At 51.5% G+C, this 17582-nt stretch overlaps 1 protein-coding gene across 1 annotated transcript; it reads left to right on the top strand.

Annotated features, from left to right (window-relative positions):
• Positions 1–15049: 15049 nt before the first annotated feature.
• RPP25 (ribonuclease P and MRP subunit p25) lies at positions 15050–16558 on the top strand. The gene has a single exon (XM_024232442.3). The coding sequence runs from the start codon at positions 15283–15285 to the stop codon at positions 15880–15882; it is 600 nt and encodes a 199-aa protein (XP_024088210.1). The 5' UTR covers positions 15050–15282; the 3' UTR covers positions 15883–16558.
• Positions 16559–17582: the final 1024 nt, after the last annotated feature.

Raw genomic sequence — 17582 nt, 5'->3', positions numbered from 1 at the left:
TTCCCTACCTGACACCCACTGAAGCCATTCTCCTTCAAGCAGCCGCAGGGATCTTAATCATGTCACTCCCTACTCAGGCCCCTCCTAAGGCTCCCTACAGCTCCTAAGAACTCACACCCTCTCCCGGGCTTGGCTCTCAGCCCTCCTGGCCTCAGCCATGGCCACTTCTCCAGCCTCGTCTTTTGCACACTCTCCCAGACAGGCACTCCAGCCACCCACAACTGCCTGCAGATCTATGTATTCAGATTCTCTTTCACCTCCTTGCTTTTGCTCATGAGGTTCCTTCTGCCTAGAATACCCTCTTTTCCCATCACCTGACTCCCATCTTTGTCCCTTTGTCCAGCAATGTTTACTCTTCTTAGATCAAGGGTTCAGAAAACCCTTTCCAGTACCGGCTGCTCTTTCTCCACTCTCTAGGTGCTCCAGGAGGAGCACCCCATGGCCACTGCCCTCAGGCACATCATAACCTGTTGTGGGGTTTTTTTGGTTTTGTTTTTGGTTTGTTTTTGTTTTTGTTTTTTTGTTTTTGAGATGGAGGCTCGCTCTGTTGCCCAGACTGGAGTGCAGTGATGTGATCTTGGCTCACTGCAGCCTCTGCCTCCTAGGTTCAAGTGAATCTCGTGCCTCAGCCTCCCAAGTAGATGGAATTACAGGTGTGCACTACCATGCCTGGCTAATTTTTGTGTTAATAGTAGAGACAGGGTTTTGCCATGTTGACCAGGCTTGTCTTGAACTCCTGACCTTAGGTGATCCACCTGCCTCAGTTCCCAAAGTGCTGGGATTACAGGCGTGAGCCACCGCACCCGGTCTGCCTCCCATTGTTTCTGACAACAGCTGGGCCTTTGCTCATGTTTTTCCTTTGGCTGGCTGATTCCTACTCATCCTTTGAGTGCCTACATAAATCTCACTTGCTTTGAACACCTCCCTACCTCCACTTGGTCTCAGTTCCTTCCCTCCCTGCCACCCAGTGCTGTATTGTTACCTCGGTTCCTGACTCCCCGTGAGACTGTGAGCTCGGGGGCAGGAGGGAGGGTCAGCCCCACCATGATGGTATTGCTTACCACCACCCCGATGCCAGTCTCAGGGAAAGGAGTCCTTGGCTGAGTGATGTGTTCGTAAATGTTTAACAACCAGCTCTTTAGGGAAAAGTGTGTGTGTGTGTGTGTGTGTGTGTGTGTGTGTGTATTTACATATATATGTATATATATAATGTGTAAATATATTTACTATAAATTTTACTGATAGAAAGGATGCTTAACACAGAACTTACACATAATATACAACTCCCTTTATTGTAAATTCCATATAACCAATTGATTCTCACAGAATGCTGTCGTTTTTTGCTGAACTCATATCTATGATTGCAGTTGATGAATGAGTATAGGTATTTCACAAAACAATAACTCAGTGGGCCAGGCACAGTGGCTCATGCCTGTAATCCCAGCACCATGGGAGGCCGAGGTGGGTGGATCATGAGGTCAGGAGATCCAGACCATCCTGGCTAACATGGTAAAACCCCGTTTCTACTAAAAATACAAAAAAATTAGCCGGGCGTGGTGGTGCATGCCTATAGTCCCAGCTACTCAGGAAGCTGAGGCAGGAGAATCACTTGAACCCAGGAGGTGGAGGTTTCAGTGAGCTGAGATTGCACAACTGCACTCCAACTTGGATGACGGAGCAAGACTCTGTCTCAAGAAAACAAAAAAAAAACTCAGTAACTCAAGCTCTGTATCTGTAGTGTTGGCTAATTTCCATGGTGTAAATATTTCCACCGCAGCTGATTTTGAGTTAATAACATGATGCCACTGAATGCAGAGTTGGGCAGAGATGCACCATAGCACACCATTATATAGTATTTCCACCATACAGATGCAAGAAGCAGAAATTAACTCCAAGAGCATGAATAGTAGTAAGATGTAGGGGTTATTAGAAAGTAATGAGTTTTGAATATTCATTACCTTTGTTTTAATATACTTTACTTAATTGTAAGTTTATATAATTACTTTTTTTTTTTTTTATTTGAGACAGGGTCTCACTTTGTTACCCAAGCTGGAGGGCAGTGACGTGATCTCAGTTCACTGCAACCTCCGCCTCCCAGGCTAAAGCGATCCTCCCACCTCCTAAGTAGCTGGGATTACAGTGCCCCCACCACATTGGCCTAATTTTGTTTTTTTTTGTTTTGTTTTGGTTGTTTTTGTTGTTGTTGTAGAGGTGGGGTTTCACCATGTTGCCCAGGCTGGTCTCAAACTCGTGGGCTCAAGCGATCTGCTTGCCTTCGCCTCTCAAAGTGCCAGGATTACAGGCATGAACCACTGCACCTGGCCTTTATAATTACATTTTAATCATGGCAATGTGTAACAACCAGCCCACAAAATTGAAAATTTAACAATTGGTTTTCCTGAGCCTATACGAGCTGCTTCTAGCACACTACTGCTTGGACACCTGCCCCCAATTTCCTCTCCAAGCCCAATCTTGCTGCCAGTCTAGTAGACTTCTGAGTTCATAGGATGACTCACCCAATACCCGGGGTTTGTGATTCCTCCTCAACTCTGGTGACCTTTGTCTCTCCTTCAGTCACCACCTGCTCCCCTGGCCTCACCAGAGGTTTTGTCATCACCAAAAACTGTTTCACCCACTGAATCACAGTTTCCTCTCTTGCTTCTTGACTACAGCCTCCTCTTGTTCCAGCCCTCTCAATAACCCCATGCATGTCCTTCCACCTTGAAAAACACCAAGGGGTCTCCAACCCCTCACTTAGTCTCTGTTTATTATTGACTTCCTCCTGATCCCTGGAACGTCCCTCCTCCCTCCCTTTCTTCTACTGGATCGACACTTGACACTCGAGACTTTCACCCAGGTGTATAGTAATTACACAATAAAGCAATTCACACTTAGTATTATTTCAGTAGAAGCTTTCTTATTTGATGCAATTGAGACCGGAAGTTGGTCAATTAAACAAAAAAAAAAAACAGTAAGTTTAAAAGGATCATTAAAAATGATATGTGAGTCCGAGGCGGGCAGATCACGAGGTCAGGAGATCGAGACCATCCTGGCTAACACAGTGAAACCCCGTCTCTACTAAAAATACAAAAAATTAGCCGGGCGTGGTGGCAGGCGCCTGTAGTCCCAGCTACTTGGGAGGCTGAGGCAGGAGAACCCGGGAGGCGGAGCTTGCAGTGAGCAGAGATCAAGCCACTGAACTCCAGCCTGGGCGACAGAGCGAGACTCTGTTTCAACAACAACAACAAAAAAGATATGTGGGCTGGTCCCAGTGCAGTGGTGTTTACAAGTATTTGATTATAACTAGTTACAGATTTCTTTGTTTCCTTCTCCACTCCCACCGCCTCACTTGACTGGCCTAAAAAAAAGTGATACGTATTTGTACATTTTGCTTTAAGGTAAAACATATAAATATATACTAACTCGCCAATCTTTTGATGCAACGCCAAGGCTTTTTCTTTGAGTATGGGTTTGCTGATTGGAATTCCATATTTCTTTCTTTTTTTTTTTTTTTGAGAGGGTCTCCCTCTGTTGCCCAGGCTGGAGTGGCAGGACCATGGCTCACTGGAGCCTCAAACTCCCAGGCTGAAGCAATCCTCCCACCTCAGCATCCTGAGTAGCTGAGCCTAGGGGTGCCGCCACCATGCCTGACCAAGTTTTTATTTTTTGTAGAGATGGGGTCTCACCCCAGCGTCTTGAACTACTGGGCTCAAGCAATTCTACGGCCTTGGCCTCCCAAAGTGCTGAAACTACAGACATGAGCCACTGCACTTGTCTTTTTTTTTTTTTGAGACGGAGTTTTGCTCTTGTTGCCCAGGCTGGAGTCTCCGCCTCCCAGGTTCAAGTGATTCTCCTGCCTCAGCCTCCTGAGTGGCTGGGATTACAGGCATGCGGCACTATGCCTGGCTAATTTTGTGTTTTTAGTAGAGACAGGGTTTCTCCATGTTGGTCAGGCTGGTCTCAAACTCCCAACTTCAGGTGATCCACCCGCCTCAGCCTCCCAAAGTGCTGGGATTACAAGCGTGAGCCACCGCATCTGGCCTTTTTTTTTTTTTTTCTTGAGATGGGGTCTTGTTCTGTCATCCAGGCTGGAGTGCAGTGGTGCAATCATAGCTCACTGCAGTCTCAAACTCCTAGGTTCAAGTAATCCCCCTGCCTCAGCCTCCTGGCAAATTTCTTTTCTTGCATAACAATACCCATGACAAATTGTCTAGATTTCCACATCCTATAAAGTGCCTAAGTGCTTTAGGATTCTTGCAAAGCAAGATTGAGAATGGCCTTGAAGAACACCATTTCTCAATCCTCAAATGGTCTCTTTATCAGCTTCCTCCTGATCCCTGGAACATCCCTCTGCCCTGCCTTCCTTTTCCTTCTACTGGATCTACGCTCAAGATCCAGTGTGAGTGCAGACTCTGGTTTCTATAGCGTTTCCCCAGCCTTTTCCGGTAGTCTCTCCAAACCAAACAGCTACTTTGTAAGTTTTTGTTTTACTTTTTTTTTTTTTTTTTGAGATGGAGTCTCGCTCTGTCGCCCAGGCTGCTGGAGTGCAGTGGTGTAATCTCGGCTCAGTGCAAACTCCGCCTCCTGGGTTCAAGCAATTCTCCTGCCTCAGCCTCCCGAGTAGCTGGGATTACAAGTGGCCACCACCACGCCTGGCTAATTTTGTGTTTTTAGTAGAGACAGGGTTTCACTATGTTGGCCAGGCTGGTCTAGAACTCCTGACCTTAGGAGATCTACCCTCCTCGGCCTCCCAAAGTGCTGGGATTATAGGCGTGAGCCACTGCACCCAGCCCATCTCTATTTTTAAAAAAATTGTAATAGTAAAAAAACATAAATAATACACCATTGCTATTTTAGCCACTAAATAAGGTGATTTGTGATTTTTTTTTTTTTTTTTTTTTGCGAGATGGAGTCTTGCTCTGTCGCCCAGGCTGGAGGGCAGTGGTGCAATCTCCACTCACTGCAAGCTCCGCCTCCTGGGTTCACACCACTCTCCTGCCTCAGCCTCTTGAGTAGCTGGGACTACAGGCGCCCGCCACCACCATGCCCGGCTAATGTTTTGTATTTTTAGTAGAGACGGGGTTTCGCCGTGTTAGCCAGGATGGTCTCCATGTCCTGACCTCGTGATCCGCCCGCCTCAGCCTCCCAAAGTGCTGGGATTGCAGGCGTGAGCCACCACGCGTGGCCTGGTGATTTGTGATTTTAAGGTGATTTATTACTCAGCAATAGATAACTGAAACAGTCGACAACATTTAAAAACCTGAAACTGGCCCACATGGCATGTGCCTGCGAATCCCTTGAGCCCAGGGGTTCAGGGCTGCAATGAGGTATGATGGCACCACTGCACTCCAGCTCTGGGCAACAGAATGAGACCTTGTCTCTAAAAGAAATTTAAAGACAAAAAATAGGCTGGGCGCAGTGGCTCACTCCTGTAATCCCAGCACTTTGGGAGGCCGAGGTGGGTGGATCACGAGGTCAAGAGATGGAGACCATCCTGGTGAAACCACATCTTTACTAAAAACACAAAAATTAGCTGGGCGTGGTGGCACATGCCTGTAGTCCCAGCTACTCAGGAGGCTGAGGCAGGAGAATCGCTTGAACCCAGGAGGCGGAGAGGTTGCAGTGAGCCGAGGTCGTGCCACTGCCCTCCAGCCTGGGCAACAGAGTGAGACTCCGTCTAAAAAAAATTAAAAAATAAAAAATAAAAAAACCCCGAAACTGTCATATTTTAAAAACATGAGTTTTGGGGCTTCTTTTTTGAAAACACTGGACCTGTGTAGCTCACTTGGACTTCAGGGCAGAATCTTTTTTTTTTTTTTTTGAGATGGAGTCTCTCTCTGTCACCCAGGCTGGAGTGCAGTGGCGTAATCTCAGTTCACTGCCAGCTCTGCCTCCCGGGTTCACGCCATTCTCCTGCCTCAGCCTCCTGCGTAGCTGGGACTACAGGCACCCGCCACCATGCCCGGCTAATTTTTTGTATTTTTAGTAGAGACGGGGTTTCACCATGTTAGCCAGGATGGTCTCGATCTCCTGACCTCATGATCCACCCGCCTCTGCCTCCCAAAGTGCTGGGATTACAGGCGTGAGCCACCGCACCCGGCGCAGGGCAGAATCTTAAAGGTGTGCCCACAACCCCAGTGAAGGAAGAAGATCTGTGGTTACAACAAGACAACTGCTTCATCGGAGGCAAGAGTTCTGCCTGCTCCCGTGACTTCTCCCAGGGCAGAAATGATGAGAGTTGGTGACATCCAATCACAACTCTATTATCTCTCCCAAGGCAGGTTCACCAGGCAGGTCATTCATCAGCAGGTACACATAATTTCTGGGCAGAGAGAGATAAAGAGTTCTCCCAGGAATTTTGCAAACAAAGTATGTTCTTTTTCCTTATTGAAATGTATAAAATTTATCTTCTGGGAGAATACATACAGGGTGCTTTGTGATTTACTTCAGAGTAGAAGGCAGGCACACTTGATTTACTTCATCGTTGGTTCAAGAGAAGGAAGACAATTATCTGGTTGTAATTATCCTCGTGGCCATAAAGGGAATTTGACCAAGTGTCTCCTGGAATTGAGAGGAACCCCAATTCATCCAGCTTGATTTGGGGGCTCTGTTCCAGGCTGGCAGGCTGGTGGATGGAGGTGTCAAGGGTAGCATGTGAAAATGCTGTTTCCACTCTCACCACCATGGGAAGGTGGAAAAGGAACAACTGTCAGGAAGAGAGGTGACCCAGGAAAAAGGGAACAATTTCCTGGCTTCTTCCCGGTACTCCAGACCCTAGGGGACTCTAGAGCAAGGAAATTACATTGTCATGAGCTTGACTCAACCGGATGTGAAGAAAGAAGGGTTCTATGTATGTAACATTCAGAAAAGCTGATACAGCCAACTCTCATTGAAATGAAGCAGAAAATGTTCAATCACACACAATCAGAATAAAACCACTGGGCCTGCAGTCCTGCCTGTCAACGAACAGCTGAGGCCCAACAGCTCTGGCTGCCACACGGAAATCAACATCCCCCTACTGCCTCCCTATGTTTTTTTACCCCATCCCCCCACCACCACGGGTTTCCCTACAAGCTTTAATGCTCAGTAGCTGAGTCTATAGACAAGGGATTTAGCCTATCTCTGAAAACTGGGGTGACAACCCCATGGAAGTACTGGGGTATAACCTAAGACAATCATTTTTTTGTTTTTTGTTTTTCGGGTTTTTGTTTTGTTTTGTTTTGTTTTGTCGTGCTCTGTCTCGCTCTATCACCCAGGCTGGAGTGCAGTGGCCCAATCTCGGCTCACTGCAAACTCCACCTCCCAGGTTTAAGCGATTCTCCTGCCTCAGCCTCCTGAGTAGCTGGGATTACAGGTGTATGCCATCATGCCCAGCTAATTTTTATATTTTTAGTAGAGATGGGGTTTCACCATGTTGGCCAGACCGGTCTCAAACTTCTGACCTCAAGTGATCTGTCCATCTCGGCCTCCCGAAGTGCTGGGATTACAGGCATGAGCCACCACGCCCAGCCTAACCTGAGCCAATTCTAAGAGATAAGTACTATTGTCATTGCTTCTATTTCACAGGGAAAGAAATCGAGGCACAGAGACATTCCATAGCTTGACCAAGGGCACAGCTAGTAAGTGGCAGAGCTGGGATTCCAATACAGGCAGTGGAGCTCTAGAGTCCAAACTCGTAACCACCCCATTAGCTGCTTCTGGGTGTCAGATGGGCAAGCATTTTCTGAGTTGTAAACAAAAACCTCCGTCGGGCGAAGTGGCTCACACCTGTAATCCCAGCACTTTGGGAGGCCGAGGCAGGCGGATCACGAGGTCAAGAGATGGAGACCATCCTGGCCAACATGGTGAAACCCCGTCTCTACTAAAAATACAAAAATTAGCTGGGCGTGGTGGCACGCACCTGTAGTCCCAGCTACTGGGGAGGCTGAGGCAGGAGAATCACTTGAACCCAGGAGGTAGAGGTTGCAGTGAACAGAGATCACACCACTGCACTCCAGCCTGGTGACAGAGCGAGACTCCGTCTCAAAAACAAACAAACAAACTTCAGTGTACCCTGAAGGGCATGTGATATATTTCTAGGGAAGCAGACCCAACCAAGCTCCCTATCTCCGCCCCAGGTCAGTGCTGGAGAAGGACCAGCCCTGATGCCTTCCACACCAGGCAAATGCAAAGCAGAACTCGCCCTGGAGTGCTGTGCCCTTCATTATGGATAGCCAGGGAGGTCTTGATAGCTGGTGGCTTTCTGCCCTGCCTTCCCTTCCTCCTGCAATGGTCTAGTGCCATGGTTAAGAGCAGACACTGGAGCCAGACCATCTGTCTCTGGATCTGGCTCTACTTTACGTATGAAGTAGGTAGCAGCTACCTTATAGTGCTTGTTGTATGTGATGAGTTTGTACATGTAAAGTGCTTAGGATAGTGTCTGGCACATAGTACATGCTAACTAAATGTCAGCTGTAATTGATAATGATTCCTCACTTTATCAGCTCTATATCTTCCTCCCATCCCAATGTTCTCAAGCATCCTGGTTATTTTGTTTTGACCAATTCCTATTTTGGAGGAACCTTATCTTCAGAGGACAAAACTGATCCTAAGGAGGGAAGCAATAATGGAGGATTCTGGGCATCACAGCAGGCTCTTGGGAAGTCTTTCAGGAATAGGAGCTCTCCTGGGAACACTAATGTTGCCCAGGTGAGTGGCTTTTTGCTGCACTTGCCTCTAGAGTCTGGAAGGAAGATAGGGGAACTAGTGGCAGCATCCCGTCTTGAGGAGAATGAGAAGGAGGTCCCATGGATGCTTTTGCCTCTCCTCTCCTTTCCCCTTCCACAGACACCTCTCTTCATTCATTCTAGGCCCCACATACCCCTCTTCCTCTCAGGACTCCGGTGACTTGGCCTATCTGCTAGGAGAGCAATTGAATTTCATGCAAGATTAATGGTTCTTGTCCTCAAACGACATCGCTCACTGGGTCTGCAATGCAAACCCCCGTTCCCCATCTGTGGGGCCAGAGCCAGCACAAGAGGTAGAGTGGCCTGAAGGCAAGAGGCTTGGCCAATGGTAAGGCTCCTGGGTCCTGTCCTGACTGGCTGAAGGAGAAAAGCAATACCTAGAGCTGAGCCATGGTGAGGAGGTTGGACCGGGGGTGAGATAGACAGCTGAGAAGGAGAGCTGGAATCAGAGCACTACCCCAGGGCCTGGGACTCAGTCTGACAGAAGAGATGCCTGGCCTGGGCAGAGGTTCTTGTATGGCAGAGCCCTCTCCCTGTCTCCCAGACCACATTCACTTCCAGGCGTCACCACCCAGCACTATTACATTTACAGAGAGCTCTGATACCCATAATCCCACTCAATCCTCAGGAGAGCATGCGGGGTGGTAACTGCTGTTATGTCTGTGAAAACAATCTCAGAAAAGTTGTCAATCATGCATTCACTTAAACATCTATTAAGTGCTTGCTGTATGCCAGGAAATAAACCTAGCTCTCCTAATTCAAGGTCAGTGTTCTTTCCACGTATTTGCTTCAATATGTTGATTCCTTCTTCCGTCTCCTCCTAAATTTGCCTCCCAAACACTCCCCTTCTGTTGTGATTTTTTTTTTTTTTTTTTTTTTTTTTTTTTTTTTTTTTTTGAGACGGAGTCTCATTCTGTCACCCAGGCTAAAGTGCAGTGGCGCAATCTCGGCTCGCTGCAACCTCTGCCTCCCGGGTTCATGCCATTCTCCTGCCTCAGCCTCCCAAATAGCTGGGACTACAGGCACTCGCCACCATGCCCGGCTAATTTTTATATTTTTAGTAGAGACGGGGTTTCACCGTGTTAGCCAGGATGGTCTCGATCTCCTGACCTTGTGATCTGCCCGCCTTAGCCTCCCAAAGTTCTGGGATCACAGGCGTGAGCCACCGCGCCCGGCTCTGTTGTGATTTTTGAAATGCCTACAGTTCTTTGATACCCTTTCCTTCAGGAAATGGAGTCTAAAACCCCTCCTTTTGAATGTAGGCTGGGCTACCTTCCAACTATTATAATAAACTGGAAATGATGGTGTGCAACTTCAGAGGAGCCTGGCCCATAACAAGCACTGCAGCTTCCTGCTTATTTTCTCTGTCCCTCTCTTTCTTTGTCTCTTTCTGATCACTTGCTCTAGGGGAAGCCAGCTGCCAGGTCATGATCAGACCAGTGGAGAAACAGAGGCCTCTGACCAACAGATATGTGAAGTAAGTTTGGGAGTAGATCCTCCATGCCCAGCTGACATCTTGACTGCAGCCTCATGACAGACCCTGAGCTAGATGAGACCTCTTTAAGCTGTTCTTGGATTTCTGACCCTCAGAAATTGTGTGATCTCACAATAATAAATGATTGTTGTTGGGGTTTTTTTGTTCGTTTGTTTTGAGACAGTGTCTCGCTCTGTTGCCCAGGCTGGAATGCAGTGGTGCAATCACAGCTTACTGCAGTCTAAAATTCCTGGAGCCACTGCACCTGGCCAAATGTTTGCTGTTTTAAGCTGCTGAGCTGTGGGGTAATTTTTATGCAGCAATAGATCACCAACACATCTTTTCCACTATGGGAACACCCTCATCTCCCAAAGCTAACCCCTTTGGGCAGTTTGAGTCATTTAAAATTTTATTTTTCTCTTATATTCAGCTGAGATAGTAAAGGGAGTCAGAATTCTGGGTTCAAACATCTGTGGTTGCTGCTTTCTAGCTGTGGTACATAAGGCAAGTTATTTAACCTCTCTGGGTCTCAGTTGCACATCTGTCAAACAATGATGATACCTTCCTGGAAAGGAAGAGTGTGGAGATTAAACACATCTGACCCAATGCTGGGCACTCGGTGGGTGCCTGCTAAATCTGAGTTCCCTCTGGCCCTGCTAACTTTCTTTTTTTTTTTTTTTTTTGAGACAGAGTCTCACTCTCACTCTGTCGCCCAGGCTGGGGTGCAGTGGCACAATCTCGGCTCACTGCAAGCTCCACCTCCCGGGTTCAGGCCATTCTCCTCCCTCAGCCTCCCGAGTAGCTGGGACTACAGGGGCCCACCACCACGCCCAGCTAATTTTTTGTATTTTTAGTAGAGACGGGGTTTCACTGTGTTAGCCAGGATGGTCTCGATCTCCTGACCTCATGATCCGCCCGCCTCTGCCTCCCAAAGTGCTGGGATTACAGGCATGAGCCACCGCGCCCAGCCTGGCCCTGCTAACTTTCTAATTCCTGACTCTACTTGCATGCTCCCAAGCCCCTGCCCAAAGAGGCTGGGACTAGGATCAGGGGTTTTAAGAACTCCTCATCCTCCTCCTGCAACAGGAGACAGAGGAGAGGGGCTGTACCAGCGATCCCCCTCCAGTGTGAACATGAGAGATTTGTCCACAGGAAGTAGGGTGTGCTGCCGGAAAGGTCCCAGGGAACCTTAACAGATATGTATTGGCTAGGCTTGGCCTCTAGCCCAGCTATGCCAACACCTCCTCCCAGGGTGAAAGGAGTCTAGCTTGCCACTCACCAGTTCACTGTGAGTGAAAACTGCTATTATTTCTGAGTCTTTCCCAATTTCTTTTCCTTTTCACCAGTTTTCTTTCCCCAAATCCCTTTAAATTTTTTTTAATTCACAAATAATATATGAAAAATAATAACAGCCAACATTTCCTGAGAACTTAGCAGCCAAGGTTCCAAGATGGCTGTGTCTCATAATCACTGTGTGAGGTAGTTTACTATAATTAGCCCCATTTTACAGATGACAAAGCCAAGGCAAATGGGTTAAGTAAATTGTCCAAGGTCACACAGAGGCAGAAAGAAGCTAATAGAAACTGAAGCTTCAGGGTCAGTAGCTCATTTATACAAGCTGCTCCAAGACTCTGTATTCATATTTAATTGTCCTTTTCTTAAAGAAGGTAATGAAAACTTCATGCGGTAACAAGAGGTCAGTGTGCTGTTTTCTTGCAGATATTTTAAAAATACATTTACATCTATAAATACACACGGAAATAAATGTTCCCCTACTGTGTGTATGGCTGGCACCCAGCTCCTTTAACACAACGTCTTCACTGATTCCACTTTTCTAACCATTGTGTGGTGTGCACCACTGATGCTCTACTTTATTTACCAGCCTTTCTGAAGTTGAGCCCTGTGCTCCCCTCCTCTGACTCTGGCCCCTCCCTGGGGTTCCCACCCTCTTCGCAGCTTTTTCTCCCTTCGCCCTGTCCCCTACGCTGTTTCCCCCCTCATACAGCCCCTTTCCCTGTGCCCTCACTACTTCATGCCCCAATTCCTTCCTGCCTCCCGCGTTTCTCCTCTCTCCTCACCACCCCGCCCCGTCCTTCACCGCCCACCCTGTTTTCCCCGCTCGCTGCCCGCTCTCTCCCACTCCAGCTTCCTCCGGGCCTGCCACATTACCCTAATTCACAGCACCCCATCCTTCCACCCTCACTCTCCGCATCTCCCGCCCCCACCCCCTACACCCCTCCGCGGCCAGGAGGGAGCGCACAGCCGGCGGGCTGCGACGCTCGCTGACAGTATAATGAATGGCTTCAGCTGTAATTAGCGACCCCGCGGCTAATCACGATGTACATTTACATTTTAAGTGCTGCAGAGGGAGCGGGGGAAGGGGAGGGGACCGGCAGGAGGGGATGCGGCCCTTTGCGGCGTTCTCCCTTCACCGACTGTGGAGAGCAGTGAATAGCGAGTCTTCCACATCCGACAGCAGTTTAGGAGGTTGGGGACGGCTGGGTCCTCGAGGGTCAACCTGGCCGGACGCATAACCGCCCCGTCCTTGCCCTACACAAACCTGAAGCTCCCAGGACTCTTCCTCCAAATGACAGAACTCCGCCCAATCCCTTCCAAGTGATCGTGCAGCCCAAACTTGCATACTCCCGGGGACGGAGAGCTCGCTCCTTCCACAACCAGCCCGTTCCAACGTAACTTCCAGCCTTTCGGGGGCTTTTTCTCAGGGCCTGACCTTACACAGCCCTCGGTTCTCCACGCCCCGCTACGCGCTGCGGACAGTCTTTGTATCTTCCCAAGGCTGCTGTGCCTCTAGCCCCCACCGCTGTGTGGGGCCCACGGAGACTGGAGGGAGACCGAAGTCCCGGTTCGGAGCATACCCCGAGGGTTCCTGATCCCACCAGGAGACGGGGAGGGGGTCAGCCATTCACATATTGGGGTGCCAAAGTCCAGGCGCCGCAGCCACTCCCAAGAAGTGGTAAGAGGATAAACACCGGTTCTGAACAGCAGGGACCGAGAGCCGCTCCCAAGAAGTGATAAGGGGGTAAACCCTGGTTTTGAACAGCAGGGACCAAGAGCTGCTGCAGATGCCCAGGAGGCGAGAACAGCGGGAGGAGGGAGAAGAGCGTCTGGCAGCCCCATCTCCAACTGAGGCCCAGCAATCCCAGGCACCGTCATGACCCCAGCACTTTCCCGGTTGCCCGCCCGCCCCAGCTCTCTGTGTCCCTCCCCGCCACGCCCCGTCACAGTCCCCTGGCTAGGACCAGATCTGCCGCCTTCCCTCAGTCCTGACTGCGTAGGGCGGGTGGAAGGAGGACGGGCGAATCCCGAGAGCAGTTTTAGGGAGGGTCGGACCCCTTCTCAGACCCCCTCCCTTTCATCAGTAGTCCTGACAGCCCCAATCTCATCTTTCTCTAATGCTTCTCTCACCCGGCAGGAGACCCCGGGCCTCTCTTTGTGTCTCGTGGAGTTTTCCGACGGAGAGGCATCCAGTAGCTCCATAATGCCCCCAGGGCTTCAACTCCCCACCTTCCTCCCTTCTTTCTCTCTTTTATTTTTTTTAAGGTCTTTCTTTTTAATTTTTGTGGGTACATAATAGGTGTCTATATTTAGAGGGTACATGAGATGTTTTGATACAGGCATGCAATGCATAATAATCACATCATGGAGAATGGAGTATTCCTCCCTTCTCTTTTGTATTTTAATTAATTAATTTATTTATTTATTTATTGAGACAGAATTTTGCTCTGTCGCCCCGGCTGGAGTGCAGTGGCATGATCTCGGCTCACTGCGGCCTTCAGCTCCCGGGTTCAAGCGCTTCTCCTGCCTCAGCCTCCCGAGCAGCTAGGATTACAGGAGCGCGCCACAATGCCCGGCTGACTTTTGTATGTTTAATGGAGACGGGGTTTCACCACGTTGGCCAGGCTGGTCTCGAACTCCTGACCTCAAGTAATCCGCCCGCCTCTGCCTCCCAAAGTGCTGGGATTATAAACGTGAGACACCGCGCCCGGCCCCTCCCTTCTCTTTAAAACCTGCGTTCACCCAGCCTCCTTTCGAAAAGGACCCCACTGGATCTCAAGGGGCCAATGTTGCCTGAGCGAATTCCGCTTGGGAGGAAGGGGGCGGCCACGTTGGCAAGGCATCGTGCCTGGCTCACCCTAAAGCGCGCAGCTCTAAGGGTGGGCTCTTGGGCATGGGTGGAGCGAGACTACCGCCTTTTCAGAAGAGGTCTCGCCCGCTTCCGCACGCGCCTCGGGGAACAGCCTGGCCCAAAGCCTCACTCCTCACATCCCAGGGGTGGACGCGGGTCTGGGAGCCTCGAGCTCTGGGCAGGCGTGGCGAGGCTGAAGTCTGGGTCTCCCGCGCCCCGCGAGGACCACGCCGCGACGTAATCGCCCGAGGGGAGGCGCGGAGTGGAGCCGCAGCCAGCTCCTCCCGCACTCTGCTGACCGCGCACTAGCTGTCCTTGAGGCAAGAATACTTGGGAGCGGAAAAAAGGTGGGGGTGTTCCCCGGCGCGGGGGAGGAGGGGCGAGGCCCCAGCAAGCCTCTTGGAAATCTCTCCCTGGGAGGGGACGAGGGGCGGCCTTCAGTTGCAAATGGGAAGGGCTCGGATACCGGATTTGAATTGGTGTTTGCACCGCAAGCGCAGCTTTTATTTAGACTGCCGGTTTGTGACGGTTGGCTCGCAGAGCGCTGATGGCGATTATAGTGGAACTTCACCTTCACCTGCCCATGCGCCCCGCACCCGCTCCCACGCCCGCGTAGCTGAGAACCCGGACTCGCCTGGAAAAGCTGGTGAGGCTGGGGCCCGGGCGGGCCGGGCCGGGTCAGGGGAGGGGCCTGGCGGCAGGGGCGGGGCCTCAGCTAAAGGCGCGGAGCACCGGGCGCCGAGAGCGCTGAGTAGAGCGGCGCTCGCTCGAGAGAAGTGGGGCCGAGATCGCGCCGTCCCAGCCCGCCCGCCGGCGTCCGCGCTGCTCCCGCGCCCTTACCCCTGCTGGCCCTTGCAGGGCGCGACCGGCAGCCATGCAGCCCCGGGACTGAGGCCGCCCCATGGCAAAGCCGGCGGTCCTGGCGACGACGGCGCATGGAGAACTTCCGTAAGGTGCGCTCCGAAGAGGCGCCAGCGGGGGGCGGGGCCGAGGGAGGCGGCCCGGGCTCCGGCCCCTTCGCAGACCTGGCGCCGGGCGCGGTGCACATGCGGGTCAAGGAAGGCAGCAAGATCCGGAACCTGATGGCCTTCGCCACCGCCAGCATGGCGCAGCCAGACACGCGCGCCATCGTCTTCAGCGGCTGCGGCCGGGCCACCACCAAAACCGTCACGTGCGCCGAGATCCTCAAGCGCCGCCTGGCGGGCCTGCACCAGGTCACGCGGCTGCGCTACCGGAGCGTGCGCGAGGTGTGGCAAAGCCTCCCGCCTGGGCCCACGCAGGGTCAGACGCCTGGCGAGCCGGCCGCTAGTCTCAGCGTACTTAAGAATGTGCCCGGCCTCGCCATCCTACTTTCCAAGGACGCGCTGGATCCGCGACAGCCCGGCTACCAGCCCCCGAACCCCCATCCTGGTCCCTCGTCCCCGTCAGCCGCGCCAACGTCCAAGAGGAGCCTAGGGGAACCCGCAGCTGGAGAAGGCTCCGCGAAGCGTTCGCAACCTGAGCCAGGGGCTGCGGACGAGGATCAGACGGCCTGAAACTCCGGACTGTGGGCCACCTACTCCGGCAGGATCTTCCGCCAGGGCCTCCACCTTCACATACACCTCTAGCCTTTCACTCCTCGGTCCTCCGGAGCCCACAACCTGGACACAGCTCCTCAAGACGGGTAGCATGGACTTTAAGGCGAGAAGAGAGGGACCCCAGGAGTGGCAGAAGAGGATCCCCGACCACCCTAGGGAAACTTCATGCGATGATTGCTGCTTATGCTCATGTTGCCTGAAGACACGGAACTTCACCTTTTCTGGGACCTTCTTTGGGGGAGAATGGTGGACAGTGGGATTCTGGAAACTTGTTTGGGAACCCCAAGGGTTAAAGCCACCCAGCATTCACGAAGGGCACCTGAAGTATGGAAGCTGAGAAGAGTTATTGGAATCACCCCCACCGTTGACAGAGGAAGGCAGGGGGTGAGAATTGACTGCTTGAGGGTAGGAGAGTCTGAGATGTGGGGGCCCTATTCCGCTCCCCGCCCTGGGACAGTTTTCCTTTCTAGTTTTCCTTCCCCTGCTTCAGAGGAGCATCTCTGAGGGTTCTAGCTCTTTTAACACCCCTTTTCCCCCTCCTGGCCCAGAGGGAGACCCAGGACTGAACTCTCCAGGCCTCCTCCCGAGCCCTGCAGCTGGAGTCTTGCTTCCAATAAAACAAGCACAAAAATGGCTCTGTCCCCCATTTTTTTTCTAACCACCCGCCTGTGCAGAGACAGCTCTCGCCTGGCCCCTTGTGTCTCCCCTCCCCTCCAGCCTTGCGTTCTGAGCCTTTGGAGTCTTCAGGGTCAGGCACAGAGACTGAACAGCTTCAAAATGGTGCAAGGCACTGCCCAGTCCCTGGCTTCTTCCCCTCTCCTCCCCCACTCCGCCCTCCCGGGCTGGCCCTGGCCTCAGGGGCTGTTGCAAATGGGGGCCCATGTCCCCCTGTACATCGCCACTAAGGGAAAGGGAGCGGCACATTGTTTTTCTGGGAGGGGAAGGAAGGAGTGGAAGGAGAGCATTGATGAACTCTCCTGGAGGTCACTGCAAAGGGTGGCAGACCCTGCTGAGGTCCCTGAACCTGCAGCCTCCAGACAATAAACTGAACCTTACCCAGAAGGCTGGCACAAAGCCCCCAGCTCTGTGGGTAGGATCTCCCCTTCACTGCCCTCTTTCTGAGAAAGGACAGCACACCCTTGGGAAAGGGGGAGGAGAGAGACTGAGCACAAATCCACTGCTGGAAATTACTATTCAGCAGAGAAGCTGGGACTTGGGCTGTGAATCACTGCAGGCCTCCTGATAAGCTGCTGCCTCCAGCCCTGCACAGCTGTCTGTTGAGAGATAACAGCCTCATAAGCTTCTCTGCCAGCTGGGGGGTGGGGGTGCTGCTGTGTGCTGGAAGAGCTCTGGTGAGTTGGGGGTGGCATACAGCCCCAGGATCTCAGAAGCAGATCTCATCCCGTGCAACTCAGCAGCACCCCTGGAAAGGGGGAGATGCGGAAGAATGTATTTATAAGTCATTTTGCTGGCAGAACCCTGAAATAAATCCTGCTGGTGACAAGAGATACGTTCTGTGGCTGACTGGAGGGGCTCTTAGGGAGGTTTCCCTCCCCCGCAGTATCTCTGCTTGAGCTTTGGATCAGTGAGCTTTGTCATCCAGACTTTGTCCCTCGTTGCTCTCCCCAAATTCCTGCTCTTGATTCCCTGGAGAGGGC

This window comes from Pongo abelii, chromosome 16 (genome assembly GCF_028885655.2).
Source record: "Pongo abelii isolate AG06213 chromosome 16, NHGRI_mPonAbe1-v2.0_pri, whole genome shotgun sequence".
Classification (NCBI taxonomy): Eukaryota; Metazoa; Chordata; class Mammalia; order Primates; family Hominidae; genus Pongo; species Pongo abelii.
Note: the sequence above shows the minus strand (reverse complement) of the source record. Positions and strands in the feature narration are given on the sequence as shown.